The sequence below is a fragment of the Mustela erminea genome, chromosome 6 (assembly GCF_009829155.1).
Source record: "Mustela erminea isolate mMusErm1 chromosome 6, mMusErm1.Pri, whole genome shotgun sequence".
NCBI classification, from domain to species: Eukaryota; Metazoa; Chordata; class Mammalia; order Carnivora; family Mustelidae; genus Mustela; species Mustela erminea.
This window is the reverse complement of record NC_045619.1, coordinates 31,149,495-31,172,287: the sequence shown is the minus strand read 5'-3', so window position 1 is coordinate 31,172,287 and position 22,793 is coordinate 31,149,495. Positions and strand designations below refer to the sequence as shown.

The 22,793-nt window shown below is 35.0% G+C and overlaps 1 protein-coding gene across 6 annotated transcripts in view; it reads right to left on the bottom strand.

Annotated features, from left to right (window-relative positions):
- The window catches only part of CEP290 (centrosomal protein 290), a 96,676-nt gene that overhangs the window by 47,585 nt on the left and 26,298 nt on the right, over positions 1-22,793 (bottom strand). For all 6 annotated transcript variants that reach the window (XM_032346819.1, XM_032346820.1, XM_032346818.1 and 3 more), the window contains 9 exons: positions 22,698-22,782; positions 22,026-22,168; positions 19,050-19,214; positions 18,526-18,675; positions 16,966-17,081; positions 15,624-15,726; positions 15,303-15,533; positions 11,395-11,568; positions 1,205-1,316 (listed from right to left, as the gene is read on the bottom strand). In XM_032346819.1, the coding sequence (XP_032202710.1) occupies positions 1,205-1,316; positions 11,395-11,568; positions 15,303-15,533; positions 15,624-15,726; positions 16,966-17,081; positions 18,526-18,675; positions 19,050-19,214; positions 22,026-22,168; positions 22,698-22,782 (1,279 nt within the window). The remainder of the gene's footprint in view (positions 1-1,204; positions 1,317-11,394; positions 11,569-15,302; positions 15,534-15,623; positions 15,727-16,965; positions 17,082-18,525; positions 18,676-19,049; positions 19,215-22,025; positions 22,169-22,697; positions 22,783-22,793) is intronic.

Below are 22,793 nucleotides of genomic sequence, written 5' to 3'. Positions count from 1 at the left end.
CTTTATCCAAAGGAGCAAATTTATGTGAAAATAAAGCACAACGTTAGTAAGATAAAAAAACTATTTAAACGCCATGAACTAGGATAACTATTTGAAAAACTAATATGGAAAACCCTAGCAGAAGCCACAAAGATTTTAAGATCTTGTGAGACAGTATCTATGTTAGATATACGTGAATATGTTCACTGAAGTACCATAAGCAATAGAAAAATAAGAAGATGTAGTGATTTAATCACTGAAACAGTAAGATACTGCATGAATATTTATATGTATAAGATGATGAGTAAAACGAATATTTTGACATCTACTAAGTAAATATACTATACAATGTTAAATACAGTTAAAGTATATATATATTTTCCATTAGAATCAAACTTACACTTTATTTAAGTTTTTATTTAAATTCCAGTTAGTTAACACACAGTGTAATATCAGTTTCAGGGGTACAATATAGTGATTCAACACTTCCACACAATACCCAGTGCTCACATAAACATGTATAAAGTGATCTAAAAAATAATAATAGTCAAACTAGGGCTATATAAATTCTTTGCAAAAATTTTTTGATGTTTTATGGTGAACTTTTACCTTAAGTCTATCAAATGATGCATTCCCAATAGTACTTGACACACAGTGGAAAATTCCACACTACCACCAAGATATAAGTATTTAAAAATTATCACCAATCTTGATTTGTTAAATGGTTCAAAATAGCTAATGCTTAGACATAATTTTTTCTTTTTTCAAATTTTTTTCCTTTTTTTTTTTTTAAAGATTTTATTTATTTATTTGACAGACAGAGATCACAAGTAGGCAGAGAGGCAGGCAGAGAGAGAGGAAGGGAAGCAGGCTCCCTGCTGAGCAGAGAGCCCGATGTGGGGCTCAATCCCAGGACCCCGGGATTATGACCTGAGCTGAAGGCAGAGGCTTTAACCCACTGAGCCACCCAGGCACCGCTAGACATAATTTTTTAACATATATGATTTCACTAGGAACAAATCTAATTAAATAACTAAAAACCAAATTTTGGTAGAAATTAGCATAAGATATTACTCATCAACTGCCTGCTAAATTACACTGTTAAAGCATAGTTAATTTTTATCAAAATACTTCCTTTTCACTTGATATAGAAAAGGAACTATAAAAGAAAAATATTCACTATTAGGTCTTCATCACTTTATATTATCAGAGTCCTCATACTTACCTAGTTTAGTTTCTTGCTCCCAGGCTTGTTCGATAGTGTAAAGCTTTTCCTTGGTAATCTCCAGTTCTTTATTTATAGACTCCATTTGTTCTTTTAGGGATGCATTTTCACACTGAATAAAACAGAAACATCACTGAGAAACTACATTGTAATTCAGACTAATACCACAGCAGTGATATTGCTTTACATAGTATCTCCTTAAACTCACAATCTAATTTTTTTAACAAAATTAGGAGCTCCCACACATGTAATATATACATACGAACACACACACACACACACACACACACACATACATATAGAAAACATTATTTTAAAATAATCATCAAAATCTCTTGTGTATCTGATCTGTGGCCTCTGAGCATTAGTTTCTGCTGTGTGCATTTTGCCCAGCTGGAATACTTAGAATTTCACAACCTTCACAATGAAGGTTGCTCACGTCCCTGTCTCACACAAATAGTTACTGAGCATCCCTAGCATGCTAGCAATGAGGTGCTGCATGTCCACGGTAAAAAGAAACATAAAATTTTGACCCTCATAGGCCTCACCATTTGGTGTCTGTGAGTATGTGTGTGTGGCAGGAGCTGAGGAGGGTGTGGAAGGCAGCAGTGAACAGGTAAGCAAAGGAAACAATCATTAAAAATGTAAAGATCGAAGAAACAAACCGAGGGTTTCAGAGGGGAGGGGTGAGGGGGGTGGTTGAGTCTGGTGGTGGGTATTACGGAGGGTACACGTTGCATGGAGCAGTGGGTGTGCTGCATAAACAATGAATTCTGGAATACTAAAAAAAAAAAGAAAATTAAATTTTTAAAAATGCAAAGATCTAGGGGCGCCTGGGTGGCTCAGTCGGTTGGGCGGCTGCCTTGGGCTCAGCTCATGATCCTAGGGTCCTGGGATAGAGCCCCTCATTGGGCTCCCTGCTCGGTGGAAAGCCTGTCTCTCACACTGCCCCTGCTTGTGTTCCCTCTCTCACTGTGTCCCTCTCTCTGTCAAATGAATAAATAAAATCTTTGAAAAAAGAAAAAAGTAAATATCTAGAAAGATACAGAGTATGAATCCAGAGAAAAAGCAGCCAAATCAAGATAAAGCGGTTGAAGAAGGTATTAACTCCTGAAGAGATGGTATTTAAGCAGAAAGCTAAGGTATTAGAAAGAGCCAGTCTCAAAAAGAAACCAGCCAGGGAAAGAGCTGATGCACAAATAAATCCAGATGCTCTGATGCAGGACTGAGTCTGGGGTGTCAGCAAAAGTCAGCAAAAGTGAAGAGTGCTATGAGGTAAAAAGGGAGAGATAACAGGGCCAGGCATGGTATGCCAAGTTAAGGAACTGGAATTTAACTTAATATATAATAGGAAACCATTTAAAGATTTTAAGAAGGAATTTTTTAAACAATCATTCTGAAGGCAATGTAAAGAATAAATAAAGTAGTACACAGGGAAATCAGAAATTAGGAAGATATCACAACGTTCTGATGAATAGGGCCCCAGCAGTGAAGACGGGAGAAAAAAAAACAGATATGAATGAATTTTATTTGAGATATAAAAATGACAGGAAAGAGAAACGCCTAGAAAGCAACTCTAAGGTATCTTCCCTGAGTAGGTAATAGTAGTGCCTACTGAAACAGAAAAGACTGGGAGAAAGACAGACATCAGGAGATTATTTGGGATATGTTAAATTTAAGATTCCCTTGAGACAGGAGTTGTAAAGTAGGTAATTCCATTACAGCACTGAGAAGTCAGGCTGCACACATAAATGTAGGAGTTGGCATACAAATTTAATTTGCTCATTTTTTGTTATAACAAACAAAATGCTTACTGTATGTCAGGTATTCTAAGCCCTGGACTTTAATAATAAACAAATGCTATCCTAGAACTTGTGTTTGGGGGTGGGGGGTGCGTAGTTGGTAAGGGAGCCAATATATAATATAATGTCAGGTAATATGTGTTATGAAGAATAATAAAATAGGATAATGAGGTTTTCTTTAAAGGAGATGTTATAGTAAGAAGAAAGGCAAAATAAGGGAATTAAACATGACTTTCTGGTAACAGGCATAATTAACCTGGTCTAGGTCCTATAAATACATAGGAAAATAACAAAAGAGGGATTAGTGTTTTACAACATCTTTCTACCCCTTTTCTCTTACTTCCTTACTTTTTTTTTGCTTTTTAAAAAATTTTTATTTTATTTTTTCAGTGTTCCAAGATTCATTGTTTATGTATCACACCCAGTGCTCCAGGCAATACATGTCCTCCTTAATACTCACCACCAGGCTCACCTATCCACCTACATCCTTCCCCTCTAAAACCCTCAGTTTGTAAGAGCCCACAGTCTCTCATGCTTCATCTCCCCCTCCGATTTCCCCAAATTCACTTTTCCTTTCCTTCTCCTAATGTTCTCCATATTATTCCTTATGCTCCACAAGTAAGTGAAACCACATGATAAATGACTCTCTCTGCTTGACTTATTTCACTCAGCATAATCTCTTCCAGTTCTGTCCATGTCGATAAAAAAGCTGGGTATTCATCTTTTCTCATGGAGGCATAATATCCATTGTACATATGGACCATATCTTCTTTATCCATTTGTCTGTTGAAGGGCATCCTGCTCTTCCCACAGTTTGGTGATTGTGGCCATTGCTGCTATGAACATTGGGGTACAGATGGCCCTTCTTTTCACTACATCTGTATCTTTGGAATAAATACCCAGTAGTGTAATTACAGGGTCAGAGGGTAGCTCTATTTTTAATTTCTTAAGGAATCTCCACACTGTTTTCCAAAGTGGCTGCACCAACTTGCATTCCCACCAACAATGTAAGAGGGTTCCCTTTTCTCCACATCCTCTCCAACACTTGCTGTTTACTGTTTTGTTGATTTTGGCCATTCTAACTGGTGGAAGGTGGTATCTCAATTGGTTTTGATTTGAATCTCCATGATGGCTAATGATGATGAACATTTTTTCATGTGTCTGTTAGCCATTTGTACGTCTTCTTTGGAGAAGTGTCTGTTCATGCCTTCTGCCCATTTTTTTGACATGATTATATGTTTTTTGAGTGTTGAGTTTGAGGAGTTCTTGATAGACCTTGGATATCAGCCCTTTGTCTGTAATGTCATTTTTGAATATCTTATCCCATTCCGTGGGTTGCCTCTTTGTTTTGTTGACTGTTTCATTTGCTGTGCAGAAGGTTTTGATCTTGATGAAGTCCCAAAAGTTCATTTTCAGTTCTGTTTCCTTTGCCTTTGGAGGCACATGTCTTGAAAGAAGTTGCTGTGGCTGATGTCAAAGAGGTTACTGCCTATGTTCTCCTCCAGGATTTTAATAGATTCCTGCCTTATATTGAGGTCTTTTATCCATTTCCAGTTTATCTTTCTGTATGGTGTAAGAGAACAGTCAAGTTTCACTCTTCTACACGTAGCTGTCCAATTTTCCCAGCACCATTTATTGAAGAGACTGCCTTTTTTCCACTGGATATTTTTTCCTGCTGTGTTGAAGATAATTTTTTTTTAAGACTTTATTTATTTATTTGACAGAGATCACAAGCAGGCAGAGAGGCAGGCAGAGAGAGAGAGAGGGGGATGCAGGCTCCCTGCTGAGCAGAGAGCCCGATTCGGGGCTCGATCCCCTGGGACACTGGGATCATGACCTGAGCCAAAGGCAGAGGCTTTAACCCACTGAGCCACCCAGTTGCCTCTGTCGAAGATAATTTGACCATAGAGTTGCAGTCCATATTGGGACTCTCTACTCTGTTCCACTAGTCTATGTGTCCGTTTTTGTGCCAGTACCACGCAGTCTTGGTGATCACAGCTTGTAGTAAAGCTTGAAATCAGACAACATGATGTCCCCAGTTTTATTTTTCTTTTTCAACATTTCCTTAATTTGGGGTCTTTTCTGGTTCCATACTAATTATAGGACTGTTTGTTCTAGCACTTTGAAAAATGCCTGTGGAATTTTGATCAGTATGGCACTGAAAGCATAGATTGCTCTAGGCAGTATAGACATTTTAACAATGTTTATTCTTTCGATCCATGAGCATAGAATGCTTTTCAATCTTTCTGTGTCTTCTTCAATTTTTTCTTGAGTGTTATATAGTTCCCTGAGTACAGATCTTTTACCTCTTTGGTTAGGTTTATTCCCAGGTATCTTATGCTTCTTGGTGCTATAGTAAATAGAATCGATTCTCTAATTTCCCTTTCTACAGTTTCATTGTTAGTGTATGAGAAAGCAAATGATTTCTGTGCATTGACTTTGTATCCTGCCACATTATTAAATTGCTGTATGAGTTCTAGTAGTTTCGGTGTGGAGTTTTTTGGGTTTTCCATATAAAGTATCATGTCATCTGCAAAGAAAGAGACTTTGACATCTTCTTTGCCAATGTGAATACTTTTTATTTCTTTTTGTTGTCTGACTGCTGTTGCTAGGACTTCTAGTACTACGTTGAACAACAGTGGCGAAAAGAGACATCCTTGTCATGTTTTTGATCTCAAAGGGAAGGGTCTCAGCTTTTCCCCATTGAGAATGATATTTGCTGTGGGTTTTTCATAGATGGATTTTATGAAGTTGAGGCAAGTTCCCTCTATCCCTATACTTTGAAGAGTTTTAATCAGGAAAGGATGCTGTATTTTGTCAAATGCTTTTTCTGCATCAATTGAAAGGACCATGTGGTCCTTCTCTCTTCTCTTATTGATTTGTTCTATTACATCGATTGATTTGTGAATGTTAAACCACCCTTGTATCCCATGGATAAATCCCACCTGGTCATAGTGGATAATCTTTTTAATGTACTGTTGGATCCTATTAGCTAGGATCTTGTTGAGAATCTTGGCATCCATATTCATTAGGGATACTGGTCTGAAAGTCTCCTTTCTGATGGGGTCTTTGCCTGGTTTGGGGATAAGGGTATAATGCTGGCTTCATAGAAAGAGTCTGGAAGTTTTCCTTCTGTTTCTTTTTTTTTTTTTTTTTAACAGCTTCAGGAGAATAAGGATTATTTCTTTTTCGAATGTTTGGTAGAATTCTCCAGGGAATCCATCAGGTCCTGGGTTCTTGATTTTTTGGGAAGTTTTTGATCACTGCTTTAATCTCGTTACTATGTATTGGTCTATTCAGGTTGTCAATTTCTTCCTGTTTCAGTTTTGGAAGTTTATAGGTTTCCAGGAATGCATCCATTTCATCTAATGTGCTTAACTTATTGGCATATAACTACTGATAATAATTTCTGGTGATTGTTTCTATTTCCTTGGTGTTGGTTATGATCTCTCCCTTTTCATTCATAAGTTTATTAATTTGGGTCCTCTCTGTTTTCTTTTGGATTAGTTTGGCCAATGGTTTATCGCTCTTATTGATTCTTTCAAAGAATCAGCTTCTAGTTTCGTTGATGTATTCTACTGTATCTCTAGTTTCTATGTCATTGACCTCTACTGTAACCTTGATTATTTCCCTTCTTGTGGGTGGGGTTGGCTTAATTTGTTGTTGATTTTCCAGTTCTTTAAAGTGTAAAGAGAGCTGGTGTATTGGGGATTTTTCAGTTTTTTTTGAGTGAGGCTTAGATTGACATGTATTTCCCCCTTAGGACCGCCTTTGCCATATCCCATAGGTTTTGGACCCATGTGTCTTCATTCTCATTGGTTTCCATGAATTGTTTAAGTTCTTTTTAGTTTTCTGGTTGATCAAAACATTTTCTGGCAGGATGGTCTTTAGCTTCCAAGTGTTTGAATTCCTTCCAAACTCCTTCTTGTGGTTGAGATCCAGTTTCAAAGCATCGTGGTCTAAGAATATGCAGGGAAGAATCTCAATCTTTTGGTATCGGTTGAGACTTGATTTGTGACCCAGAATGTAGTCTATTCTGGAGAAAGTTCCATGTGCACTCGAGAAGAATGAGTATTCTGTTGTTTTAGGGTGGAATGTTCTGTATATATCTATGAGGTCCATCTGGTCCAATGTGTTATTCAAAGCTCTTGTTTCTTTATTGACTCTTCTGCTCAGATGATCTGTCTGTTATTGAGAGTGGCACGTTAAGATCTCTCACAATTAATGTATTCATATCAATATAACCCTTCTAAAAAAATTTTTATTTATTTATTTGACAGACGGAGATCACAAGTGGGCAGAGAGGCAGGCAGAGAGAGAAAGGAGGAAGCAGGCTCCCTGCTGAGCAGAGAGCCCCCCACCGATGCAGGGCTCAATCCCAAGACCCTGGGATCATGACCTGAGCCAAAGGCAGAGGCTTAACCAACTGAGCCACTCAGGTGCCCCATCAATATAACTCTTTATTTTTGATTAACAGTTGGCTTATGTAGTTGGCTACTCCCATATTGGGGGCATAAATATTTACAATTGTTAGATCTTCTTGGTGGATAGACCCTTTAAGAATGATGTAGTGTCCTTCTGTATCTCTGACTACAGTCTTTGGCTTAAAATCTAATTTATCTGATATGAGAATCACTACCCAGCTTTCTTTTGAGGCCCGTTGGCATGAAAGATGGATCTCCATTCCTTCCCTTTCAGTCTGGATATATCTTTAGGTTCAAAATGTATCTCTAGGTTCAAAATGTATCTCTTGTAGACAGCCTATGGATGGGTCCTGTCGTTTTATCCAGTCTGCAACCCTGTGCCCTTTTATGGGAGCATATAGGCCATTCATTTTGAAAGTGATTATTCAAATATAAGATTTTATTGACATCATGCTGTCTGTGAAGTCCTTGTTTCTATAGATTGTCTCTGTGAATTTCTATTCTATGTCACTCTTGGGTTCTTTCTTCTTTTATAGAACCCCCCTTAATATTTCTTGTAGTGCTGGCTTGCTTGGTTGTCACATACTCTTTTAAACCTTGCCAGTTCCAGAAGCTCTTAATCTCTCCAATCATTCTGAATGTGAGCCTTGCTGGATAAAGTATTCTCGGCTGCATGTTCTTCTCATTTAGTGCCCTGATTATGTCTTGCCAGCCCTTTCTAGCTTGCCAGGTTTCTGTGGACAGGTCTGGCATCATTCTGATGGACCTTCCTCTGTATATAAGGAATCTCTCCCCCCTAGGTGTCCTTAGGACCTCTTGTCTAAAATTATGATTTGTGAATTTCCACAATTAAGTGTCTGGAGGTGTTTCTAGATTCATTGATCTTGCAGGGTGTCCTTTCTGCCTGTAGGACATGAACACTTGTTTCATTCCTCAGACTGGAGAAATCTTCATCCAGAATTTATTCAACTATAATCTTCTAGTCTTCTCTCTTTCTCCATCCCCTCGGGGATCCCAGTAATTCAACGTTGGAACGTTTCATGGCATCATTTATTTCCCTAATTCTGCTTTCATGGCTTCTAAGCTGTTTGTTCCAGGTCCTCCTGATCCTTCTTTTGTATCAGTCTGTCTTCTAGATCACTAATTCTATCTTCTGCCTTGGTTACCCTAGCTGTTAAGAGTATTTAGATTAAATTGGATCTCATTGATAGCATTTTTAACTTCTGCCAGATTGGCTCTCACTTCCACCCTTAGAGATTCTATATTGCCACTAATGGTTTTCTCCAACCTAGCCACTGACTGGGTAATTATTACCCTGAATTCCCTTTCATAAGTCCCTATGGACATACTGTTTACATCCATATCCAATAATTCTGTGGCAGAGGGCATGGTCTCTGAATTTTTCCTCTGTTGGGTGTTCCTCCTCCTAGTCATTTTGGTGAGATGTGGTTGAGGGGATATTTAGCTGAATATATCAACCACGATCCAGGCAAGGTGTATTCAGAATTCCCGTTCTCATCTCCCTGTGCCCGCAGCCAGAACGTATCCCCCCACTTCCTGACTTTCTTGGAGAACTTCGGGTTTGTTCCAGATCCTATTCTCACTCCCCTGCCTTGGCAGCAAAGGCATGCTTTTACCACCCTCCTCTCCAATCTTCAATTGCTCTCTCCCTATTTGCTTTAAATTTTCTTTCCCTCTCCCCTCAAACTTCATTGGTCTCCTTTATTTAAAAGAAAAAGAAGTTGATAAAACAAATCTTCCTCTTGATTCTACCTCGGCCCGTATCTATTTCTCTTTTTTCTGTCATCAAATTTCTAGTTTTTCTATTGTCTTATCAGCCATTCATTTTTTGCATTTCCTTATCACCCACTCTATATTCTAAAATTTCATCACCTTTAGTCTCAAGAACTTCACTCTTAACAGGCATCAATGATTTCCTAATCACCACATCTGATGGCCTTTGCACCATGGCTCTACACCATTAATCACCCTCTCAAGGTCAACATTTATTAGGTTTAACTGTGTGCCAAACAGGAGGCACTAAACACACAAAAATGAAATAAGTAGAGTTCCTGACATTAAGAAGCTAATATTCCAGTTGGGGATGCAGATGATCAATACTCACAATATGATGTGAAATAAAGAGCAGAACTATGTGTAAGACAGAGAACTAATAGAAACAGAGGGTCTTTGTTCAATAAAGAAAGATGCTTCTGAAAAAAAGATAATGTGTGAGCAAAGTTTTAAGCATGAATAGAAATTCACTGAGCACATAAGCTGAGAGAGAGGGGAGAGCTCCTAGACAAGGAAACAGCGGGTATGAAAGAACATATATAGGGAAAAACACTGTGTTCCAGAAAACTAGTAGTTCAGTGTCAAAAATATAACTTGTAAAAGTACTCAGAGCATCACAGAAGATGACATGAGGTAAGTGGGGCCTAATCATGAAAGAAATTTGACTTTTACTCTTTAAGTGACTAGCAGCTGTTGCTAGGTTTGAAGCAGGGTGTCACATGGTCAGGTTCATGTTTAGAATAATCACTACAGTGGTAGTAAGGAGGAGGTAATATGGGGGATAGGGACAGGAGTAATGGCGACACACAATACACATAATAAAGAATAAAATGAAAACATTGTCAATAGGGATAAATATATATTCATAATTATAATCAAGATGCAGGAAGGAGAGGAAGAGATATATTCAAATGTAATTTTTTTTTAATTTTAAAGGAAGACAAAAGTATTCTTTGCAAAAATAAATAAAAGTTAAAAATTACTTATTTCTATATTAACCTACCTAACACACTGCTATACTGGATTTTCAAATGCTTCAGTGGAAGAGGGCAAAGGACATGAAAGATTGGGGAAAAAGTAAAATAAATTATTACCACAGCTAAATATTCAAATTTTCTATAAAAATTAACATAATCATCTCTCATTAGCAAAAACAGTAAAAAGTAAACTGATCATGATTACTTATAGTTAGTATTAATAAATAACACAGAGCGGGGCGCCTGGGTGGCTCAGTGGATTAAGCCTCTGCCTTTGGCTCAGGTCATGATCCCAGGGTCCTGAGATCAAGCCACGCATCGGGCTCTCTCCTCAGCAGGGAGCCTGCTTCCTACTCTCTCTCTCTCTGCCTGCCTCTCTGCCTACTTCTGATTTCTGTCAAATAAATAAATAAAATCTGTAAAAAAAAAAAAAAAAAAAAAAAGGAAAAAAAATAACTCAGATAATTTTATAGAAGTCATTCAAAGCTGTTAATGACACTTGGGTGTTCTTTGATTGTGTCTTTCTACACAAGTACAATCTAAAAAACTTCAAAATTAGACCTCATTCCTATCCTAGGAGAGGATCACAAAAGAGAGTAAGTCAAAAGACATAAGCTCTTATTATTATTATTTTTTTTGTATTATGTGCTGCTGAAGCAAGCACATAAGTTCTTATTTTTGAAGAAGATGAACAAATCAGGAGCTGGTTTTGCCTACTGTTAAAGGTATGGAAGTCAAGTGGCTAGAAGAGAACTACAAAGGATTCTGGGCCAGATTCACATATTATTTGAAAGAAACTTATGATACCTTATCCTATTTTTCTTATCTGTACAATAAGAAAGGATGGGAACTTCCAGAGCTCATCCATGGTCCAGGAAGAGCCATTCTCAGCTACATCATCCCAAGGAACATAATAAGCCAAGGACTATGAGAAAATAATTTGCACTGGGAAGAGAAAGGGATGGGTACTGAATGATTCTCTCTCTTTTGGTTATAATTTTCCTATTTGGTTCATGCTTGTCTTTTTCTTTTTTAAGTGCCGGGGGGAAAGAGGCTTGATTAAATAAAATTATGCAAGTGGACTAAGGAAGGATGACAGGATGAAGTCATTTGGAAGTCATTCTGCACGTACCGGTACCACCACCCAAGAAAAATAGCTAATAGTACAAGGTTTAAGGACCACGTAAACTTACCTCTAAATGTTCCAATTTATTTGTTCTTTGAACCAGCATATTATCTTTTTGTAAGATATCCCTGTACTTTGCAGTCAACTCATTGTATTGTTTATTGGCCAATTCTAGTTCAGACAAAGAAACACTATTATCTATAACTTTTTGGAGAGCTGCAATCTTGAAAATGGCCATCTCCTGTGTAAATAAGGATACACTGAGTTAAGTTAGTGTATTTTTTCTGGTGAAGCATAAGACAATACAGCTAAAAGCAATACAGATTTTAGAATCTTTTTTTTTTTTTAAAGATTTCTCATGTATTAAAAAATTATAATAATTATTTTGTTTCCTATAAGAAATAATATTATTTAGAGATTTTAAATAATAAAAATAAAGGGAATTCTTTCATAACTATCACAATAAAACAAAATTAAATTAATTCCAGAAAAACACCACACAAAGGAGCAAGAAAATATATCACTCAGAATATATCCCTGGATGGCTTTTCTAAATTTTGTAAGATTAAAAAAAACTTGCCTTTAGTTAGCTGAGTGGCAAAATTAGCATCACCACATTACGATAGCTATTTCTCCTTATTACAGTTACACAAAGTAGCTTTGTAATAAAAGAAAACCTTTTGTTCACATGAAGCAAACAATACCTGATGAGAAAAAAATTTCTATCATAGCTATCTCTAATAAATAATATGAAAGACTTTCAGTTACTTGTTTCATGTTCTACTCAGCTATACAACTATAAAAAGACAACACCAAGACACTATATTAACACTAAGAAGAAGTAATCTGAACTTTTCTCTCTCTCTAAAGTAAGTTGATGAAATAGCGTAAGGAATAACCAAATTTATAAAGTGACGAAGATAAAGAATTTACTGTTGGGGCGCCTGGGTGGCTCAGTTGGTTAAGCAACTGCCTTCAGCTCAGGTCATGATCCTGGAGTCCTGGGATCGAGTCCCACATCAGGCTCCCAGCTCCATGGGGAATCTGCTTCTCCCTCTGACCTCCCCCTCATGCTCTCTCACTCTGTCTCTCTTTCTCTCTCTCTTTCTCAAATAAATAAAATCTTAAAAAAAAAAAAAGAATTTACTGTTAAAATTTCTTCTGAAGTACAATAATGAGCGAAAAATATTCATTAATTGCGCTTCACATCTCATTTTTACAGCTTTTCTTTTCCACCTACGTAAGTACACATTATTCTACCATACCCTTGGAGTTTGGTTTCACAATTCATTTGGATGGGGAAGAGTTTCCTATTTCCAATTCCCTAAAAATACCCAATTTTTGGCTTTCCAGTGGTCATGTACCAGGCCCCAAACACAGGTTGAACAATCAGGTTAAGGAGAAAAGCATTCTAGTTCTTTTTTCCCTTCTACCCCATGCACTAGATATATGTGCAATACTCCAAGAAAAACACAAAAATAAAAACAAGAACACTTTTTAAGGCTCAAAGTTTCCTTATTACATGTCCAAATAAAAATAGCTTTCATTATTCAGTAAGTTCCTTTCTGCATTAGGGGTCAGCTTTAAGATCACATGGAAAATGTTTGTTAGCATGACAATTTCACCTATTACTATTTTTAAAAGTGAATAGTAAGGAACTCAGCTTCATTTTAATTCTATTTTGAATTCTTTTTTGTTTACATGATCCTATGTAAATTTGGATATGTAAACTCAAAATGTACATGCTTAAAATAGGCTAAGACAAGATGTAACGCAGGTGTAAAAGAGTATACAGTGTATGCAATCATTAAAAGGATAATCAGTTACATAGAGCAGGGAGGGCAGAATGGAGTCAAAGGTATAGAGAAGTAAGATTTCTCTGACTATATGTTTGAAACATGCAAATGTTTTATACATTCAAATTTTAAAAAGAAAACAAAAGTAACATCTGAATTTGAAGACAAATGCAAAACAAATGAGCCTAACTTATATAGCAAATTTATAGCATAACCACACAAATAAAATTATTTCAAGTTACTGTAGAATAGATTACTTGACTATACATCCTATTGAAAGATATTCTAAAGAAAATAAGAACTATATAGAAATTTTAAACTAAATTTGGTAGCACTGCTGCTGCTGTTGTTAATACCAATGCAAGATTATCTTCAAATTAATGTGTGAATATTATAGGATAGAGCAATTATTTTAATGTTAGTAATAACAGATTTCCATGTAAGAAAAAGGAAATACAAGAACTAAATCAAAGTTAGTAACAACTCCATACCATTTCCTAACCCTATTATATTAAATCTCAAGTGGAAATAATATGAACTCATGGTTTAAATATACACGCTTTACTAATTTGTCCACTGAAGGGGACCAGCAGCAATGAAACTTCAAGAACAGTAACATCTAGTGACCAGTTTTTGGTATCTAAATGCCTTTCCCACTAAAAAGAACCAGGGTTCTTTAGCATAACGGTTGATTTCAAATCTGGATAAAAGCATATAAGTTAATTCCTGAATATCTTGTGCCAGAAAACAAACCAACATTTGAAGCTTGGCTCAAAGACTACTGGACTCTTGTCAAAAGGAAATGAGAGCTGGCTTTACAAAGAGCTCCCACTGGCCACAATTAAGACTAACAAACAATAACTAAGTATATGAGTCTGTAATGATACTGAAAGAACAGAAAGCTGGGTAAGTCTGGCAAAAGCTGAAGCAGAGTACACCATCTCTGATTTCTGAAGACTATCACTCGAAAGAAAGAATGAAGCTTTTATCTTGTCTTTCTAGTAGGACTATACTTTAAGATAACTGAATAGCCTGGACTAATGAGGAAACCTCTTTAATTTTACAAAAGACTATTGGACAATACATGTAGAAAACAACATAATTAGAAAATAATTTTTGCAACTCCTAATGAAATAACTGAGTCAGATAACAACAATCATCAGTGGATCCTAAAGCCTGGCAAACAACTGGTTATTTGCATGGTACCAAAATATCACCAGTTAACTAAGTCACTTATTAATAGAGATATATGACTGTTTGCCCCTTAAGATAATAATCATACATGAAACATGGGACTATCAGACATTCTACCTTTTAAAGTGATACAACATAGGGTATTAAAGTACAATGGATTATGGATGGAGTATTCTTTTTATTTTTTTTTAATTTTTTAATTAACCTAAAATGTATTATTAGCCCCAGGGGTACAGGTCTGTGAATCACCAAGGTTTACACTTCACAGCACTCCCCATAGCACATACCTTCCCTAATGTCCATAGCACAACCACCCTCTCCCTATTCCCCTCCCCCCCGGCAATCCTCCATTTGTTTTGTGAGATTAAGGGTTTGTCTCCCTCCCGATCTCATCTTGTTTCATTCATTCCTTTCCTACCCCCCAAACCCCCAACGTTGCCTCGCAACTTTGGATGGAGTATTCTTATCAAAAATGTTTAATCTGACATATCCAAGGCTTCAAAGCTTTTAGTAAATACAATGAATAGAGGAATAAGCAAAATTACAAAAAAAAAAAAAAAAAAAGATAAATCTTCAACATTTTCACGGAGGAAAAAAAAAACCCAGGAGCTTCTGTGAATATTAAAGACTTAATGACATATAACATATAAATATAATGCAGGGTCCTTGACTGGATCCTGGAACAACTGAGGAAATGTGAATATGGCCTGGACATTAGATAATGTAAGGCAATTATTGTCCCTTTTGTTAAATGTGATAAAGTTAGTGATATGTTAACAAAAAAAGGCTTTGTTTTTTAGAAATGCACACTAAAATACGAAGGGAAGAAATGTCTGCAATTTATTCCTATAAGGAACAGATGAAGCAATAATGCACAATGTTAATAAATGTTAAGTATTAATCCAGGAGATGGCTGTTCATTAGATTATCCTCTCATACTTCAAAGTTATTATAGAGCCAAAAAAAAAAAAAAAATCAGATGTACCTTAAATCGTTGCAAACGTCCAATTTTTTCACTAACTTCAGCTTCCATTGCTATCAATTCATTCTTCTGTTTCCCATTTTCTTTCCTAAGCTGTCGCTCCATTTCTACTAAAGTAGTATACTGTCTTATGAGTGACTTTTCATTCACTTGCAGGACTGTGATTTTTCTACTATTTTCTGAAAGTGTTTTTTTCATTTCATCTGAATCCATCTGAAGAGCACTGAGCAAATTCTGCACAAAGACACATTTATGTTACTTGTTGAATGTAGCTATCTTAGTTGGTACAATATTGTACACTGATTTTAAAAGAGTTTTACTTACATTATATTCTTTTACTTTTATAGCATCTTGTTGGATTTGATCCTCTAGTTTTTTCTTTTCCTCTTTTACTGTTTCAGATTCTATTTTCCAGGCCTCCTTTTCACTTCCAAAAAAATAAAAATGACAATATAATAAAACCTAATAAAATATTTAACTACAGGAAAACAAGAGGCATCACAGCTCCTGATATCTGGTAAGAGAGTATCTCAAAATTCCATTTGACAAGGATTTAGCCTGTAAGTTCTATTTTTATTACATAAATGCAATGTAAAGAAATTATTTTATCTATCAAGTTACTTTCATTATTCCATGAGTCACAACTCTACAACTGTTACAATATAACAAATGAAGGTGAATCTTACAACATTTTATTAAAAACAGAAAACAAATAGGAAAATAATCAACACTCCAAACTAATTCTGGAAATCAGTTCTCAATATTCTGACCCTACTCTTAAAACTTGAGGGTTAACCAGTTGCAAAATACTTAGAATATAAACAACAGTAGTAATCATTTGATTTAAATGAAGGTGTGTAAGACACTGTTGCTTACCTGAGAGACATTCTACAGTCACCTGCAATCTGGCTGGCATAAACAAATTACAGAGCCACCACTCTCTTTGCCACTGAATGGTTGAGACTTGAACGTATGAATTGGACAGCTCATTAGCCCAATTCTGGCTAATGTGATCTGAGTCAAAGTCTGCTATGTTAGAAGGTTCTGGAAAAAATTTTTTAAACTAAAAGTAGAAAGTTGTGTGGAAAAAAAATATGACTCTTCTCCAGTGGGCATGGTTTCCTCTTCCTTGAACTCCTACATCTATTTTATAAACTGTAATAGAAGATAATGACAACCCTTAAACGTGGCCTACCCTATAATTAGCTTTGGGTTTCTTGTTAGATCACATAACAATTACACTTCGTATTTAAATCACCGTTGATCTGGTATTCTAACAACTTCTAAGAAAATTATTTGGTTGATATAGATGAAATAGCAGAGATAAAGAGAAACATATTAGTTACCAATGAAAATATATCAATAATGATGACAGTAATGATGAAGAATGATGCTAGCAGCTGACATTTACAAAATGTTCATGTGCCAGGACATTTGCAAAATATTCATATCTGAGCATTTTCATGTAACAATTCAATTAGATTTTGTAATAACCCTATGAAAAAGGTATTACTATCTCAGAAATTCATAGATAAGGAAACTAAGACATAAAATAGAAGGGAAGAGGCATGAGGGAAGGATAAAACAAAGTATTTTTTTACATTTCTTTCATTATTAGTAAGAATATGCTGCAATTACATTACAAAAGTTTTGCTAACACTTATACCTTAGATATTCTTTATATAATAAGCTTTGCTGATGACGAATTACTGCAAATTTTCTGTTATAGTCTTCAAGAGAATCTTCTAAGGTCTTTAATTTATTTTCTTTACATTCTAGTTCCTAAAAATTGGTTGAGAAATAAGAATGCAAAAAGAATCAGAATATATTTTAAATTGGAAAGTATAAATTCATACTTCGACAAGATTATAGAAAAATATATAAAAGAGAATATAGTTATCCACTTCATTAGCAGCACAGGTAATTTCTATAATATATGGAACATCTTAGCTTAAGGCATATTAAAGGAGGCAATATGTATAAAGAGAAGTAGTATAAAACTGGTAAAATTATTTGTACCATATTTGATAATTTCAGTATCCACATACATGATCAGATCCAGTGATTATGAACTTCTTCTAGTCACTCAGCCTCACATACACTTTTGTGAACATACCATTCATGCCTCCATTCAACTCTTTGCAATTACTTCATCTCATAGACAAAGAAAGGGACTTAGAAAGATTAACTCAACTTTAAAAAGCTCATAAAACTACACTTGGTAACCATTGCTGAGCACATATGGCAATCCTGGTGTCAGGTGCCTTATACACATGCAAATCCAACACTTAAAAAGTTAGTCTTGCATGGCTCCAAAGGCCTTGGCTACATCTATCACTCTTAGGGGATTGGGAGTCCAAGTACATGTTTTGTTTTTTAGTACATGTTTTGCTATGAACAGGTTTTCAGATTCCCAATTGGTGCTCTCTAATCTACCAAAATGCCTTTCATTTTTTTAATATAAAGATTAAAAAAAGTAATGTTTATCAAATATAATATACAAATACAAAAACATTTTTCAAATACAAAAACAAGTATTATTTAGTAATCATCACTCAGGTATATTCACAAAGGGATCATCTAGGAGATGGAAACAGTAGTGCTAATAATCAAAAACATATTTCCTTCATTCCAAACACATTTTTGTAATTATATTTCAAATGAATGTGAATGTTACGGGCATTCACACTTCAAATGAAATAATGAAAACTCATTAGGCCATTCATAATGACCACAATATAGGCAGCAAAACTGACAAACCCAGGGCAAGCACTACCCTTTCTAATTTACTAATGAATTAACCAACACAAGTTGAAAGGGAAGAAAAACATTAAAGACAATTTGATTTAAAAACTTTCTCTTGTAGTTAAAATAAAAAAGGAACAATTTAATCATTTCACTAAAAATTGTATCAGACTTTATTCACTTGAATTGCTTTTCCAACCAGCACTAAATAAAAGGGCTCCTCTATTTATACATTACCACCTTAGCTACATCATTCTACCTGTTAATCATATATTTCATGACACGTATGTCCACAAAATATGTCAGCATGCTTCTTAATACAGATGAATGGAACAAACTGCTTTCATTCATAATATTCCATTTAATATCAAAATCCAATAAAAATATATCTCAATGATAATATTCTAAGAACACTCAAAGGAATATATGAAGAAACATTCTATCAATAGGTTTTGTTATTGAGATGCAAAATTTTTACTACCTGTAAGATATGTATTAAATATTCATTTTGAGAATTAATAATATTGGCACTAGATGGTGCTATCCCATCAGGTAAGTCCACTCCTTTAAAAACAACATTTGATCCTTCTGATTGCCGTAAAAGAATGATCTCTTTTTCAAGATGATCCACCTGGAAACAAACAGTTCAAAAATGAGAGTCACATCTCTCAAAACCAAAGCCAAATTTAAGAGCCGGTAACTTTTTCTTCCTACTGAGTATTTTCAAAAAGTAAATGTATGAATGCCCTACCACCAGACATCAATTAAATCATACTTTAAATTTTATTTAGAACTACCTATGTATAGACTTAGAATTTTTGTATTCTTTAATATTATAAAAGGTACTTATTTCCCACTTATTTAGGAAAAATCCAAAAAGGAGTTTTCTTAATGTTGAATTAATTCAAGAAGAATTTTCTCAGTCTTTTAAAAAAAATCAAAAGTTTCATATTAAGACTATGTTCATAATGTGTAGCATTTTCTATTATTTATTCATATTCTCACCTTTAAATTTGCTTTTGCCAACTGCTGAGAATAACTGACCGCCTCCTTCCGAGATTCCCTGAGCTCCTGCCTTAATTCTTCATTTCTTCCAGTAAGTTGGTCAACTTGGGCTTTCAAATGCAGATTAGCATCAAAGATTCCTTCTGCATTCTTTGATTCTATAGCCTAATAAATTTAGATTATATTGAAAAAGTGTAAAGCAAAATACGAAAATCATAATAAAAAAAACTACCTTTTAAATAAAATTCACATTTAGGCATTTTACTCTTCACTGACAGGCATAATTACAAAATATGCCAAAACCATTTCTTATTTGTGAATCTAAATTCATAAAACTCTAGATTAATTTACATCAGTATTCCAAGCATAGTAATTACCTCGCTATAACATTTAACATTTAGCTAATTTTAGTAGACTGCTGGACTAGAAAAACAACTGGAAGGCAGTAAGAGGATTAGGGTTCAAATCTTAACCAATCTCTTACTAGCTCAGCAAGTGACTTAAATTCTTTAAACCTTAGTTTCCTTATCTCTAAAGAAGAGGAAGTAATGTCGTATCTGCCCACTTTAGAAAGTTTTTATACAGTCAAAATAAGATAATTTATATGCAGATACTTTGAAACTATGCAGCACCCATATTTAAAGCATGATCAGAGGACTGAAATAGTTACTACATTTAAGGGAATTCTTCATTGCTTCCTCTCCACACAGTTGAAGCATATATGACAAAAAGGCAACATAGGTAACAAAGTATTATCCAAAACAGCTGGATAAGCAAAAATAGTATGTCAAATATTAAAATATTATAAAAATGCTTCATTCATCCTAATTTGCCAACAATGGCATACATAAATATACATACACCCCAGTACACATCAACAGAGTACATACATATAAATATATATGCATTTTAAAGAAATTATATATAACAAAGCTGCTAACTTCAAAGTAAAGAAAGCTTCAGAAAACAAGGCAAAGACAAAGAAGGTTAGTGATCCAGTCAACTTGAGGCATAAGTTTTATGGAAGTAAGCTTTAACCCTCAGGAGACTGAGGCAGGGATCATATGGAATAAGAAATTACACTAATTCAAAGGGGATACCAGGAAGACAGAAGTAAGTAGAAGGAGGTACTGTGACAGACATCAAGGTAGCCTCGTCAGCTGTCTTGCTGAGAACAAGCACCATGTTGTCTATGTGCCCTTTTCTTAAAATGAGATTAAAGGATGATTAGAGGTACTGAAAAATAACCTGTGGTGACAGAAAGTGAAATGAAGTACATAATCAAGAAATATCTCAACTAAAGTGTCACTGATTCTGAAGATTCTTACAGCAGGAATTGTTAGGTCATTTGTGAGTTACAGACAGGGCATATCAAGCAGAAAAGAACGACAACCCAGGATAGAAGCAGATGAAATCTCTGCAAACACTGGTCCTGGCAAGACCAGAAACTATCAACTGAAACAGAAGAAGTTAGAATTTCCTGCTCTATCTGTTCTGTTTGTATTTGGTCACTAAGTGGAGTTTCCCTTGGAAAATAGTTTGAGTTAGACACTATCAATAGTGAGTAGCATCATAGATGAAAGATATTCACAGAAACAGCATGAAGAATCATTTTAGACACTCAAAATAACAGAGGCAAACAAAGTCACCAACAGGAGAAGGAACATAAAAATGAGTAACATATAAAGAGAATTAAATGGTTCTTATAAATTTGTCAAAATGATCTTCCTGCCTCAGAAGTTTTGAACATACCAGTATCACTCTTCCTCTCTGCTACAATACAGTGCTGCTAAGAACAAGTGTTCAACTACTGACTAATTCACCATAAAAAAAGCAATTCAACAAATAACATTTTCTTGGGAAGCACAAATTTGGGAAGCAATAATATATGCTAAGTATGTTCAGATTATGTAAACAATTTAAATATTAATAATTTAAAATGTATATATTATTCAAGTTTATGTAATACTCAATAGTGTAGAATGCTCAAATCTCTATATAGTAGATGTAAATAGACTATTATTTGATGGCTAATATTTTTCCTGTAGCAATGCTTAAGCATTCCTTAAGCAATGCTTAAGGAATTTACAATATTCCTACTACATCCTGTTACACTTCTAGGTTTCTGGCATAAGGTCCTACTAGACTACCTTCCCACACTTAACAAGGTTCTAGAAAATAAACAAAAGAAAGTAGATTTTGGAGAGGACTTAAAACTTGGAAGACAGAACCACTGATGAGTGCATTTTGCATGTGGGGGAGGGTGGTGCTATGGGGAAGGGACAGGCTACAGTTGCAGTGACCTGTCATCTTTCTGGCCAAGAAAACCAGAGACAGAGCCCAAAGTCTGGAAAGTAAGACAGGAATTCCAGAAAGAAAATAACCAGCAAAAAGGAACTCCAAATTCTGATAAAAAACTCTACCAGGCTGACCTTTTAAATGGAAGACTTGAGAAGTCAGAGGAAAGTATCAGTGATCTTAAAAAAGATAAATAGCAATTATCCAATCAGGAGGAGAAAAAATAAAAAAAATTAGGGGGAAAATGAAAAAAGCCTCAAAAACCTGTGGACACTATCAAAAGATCTAACATGTGTCACTGGAGTCCCAGAGACAATGGGACAAAAAAAATAACTGAAGAACTAAAAAAGAGGAAACTTTTCAACTGTAGTGAATAGCACAAGTAAACAGACTGAAGAAACTCAGCAAACCCCAAACAACATACACGCATACAAATATATGCGTGCACACACATACCTACACACACACCAATGCACACTATAGTGAAACCGGTGAAAACCAAGTAACAGAGGAAGTTCTGAAAGCCTGAGAAATCGACATGTAACAAACAGGGGAACAGTGAACAGTAACTCAAATGACTATAAATGTCTCATCAGAAACAATGAAGGCCAGAGAACAGCTGAACAACATCTTTAAAGCAGGAAACAATAAAATAAAACCTATGTGGAAAAAACTTACATTAACTAGTCTTTCAAGACTAGGGATGATTAGAGATGTTTCTCCTCCTTTAACATCAGGATCTTTTTGCATTTCCTTAATAGCTTGCAATATTTCTTTCATACCTTCTTCCAGCTGCTTATTTTCTTCAGCTAATTCTTTTACTAAAATGACATATTTTTCTCATTCAGTAAGTACCTTCTTCACAACTTACACTACTCTATACAAATATAGAAAAAATACACATAGAGAAAAAATACCCATTTGGAAATGCCAAAGTAAATAAATGTACAAAATAATCACCTATAAATCCAATGTGTGAATAGTTGAATTCAATGATACACCTATTTAAATCATGTGCATATATGTTTCACTGTTGAAAGAAATCATAAACATACTTTGTCTTCACTTCATTAAACATCTTTTAAAATCATTTTTTAACTCCAAGTTCATTAAACAAATAAGAAAAACTGACTCATTTATCACCACAAAAAAATTCCCATTATAACTTTGACAATGAATATAGCAAGGCAAACCAAATACATGAATGAGAGACACTGAAGCTTATATATTATGGAGGTAATTAAAGTTAAAACAGACTAGAAAACAAGAATGTTTTAAAGTCCTTCTAGATCCACAATTTTTGGTATAGGATAAATAAGTACAGAAAAATAAGAAACAATAATAACTTACATTTATTCTGAAATTTGGTTATTATTGTTCTACCTCTTTCTAAATCTCTTTCCTTTTCAATTAGTTCTCTTGAAAGAAATTCATTCTGTACAGAAC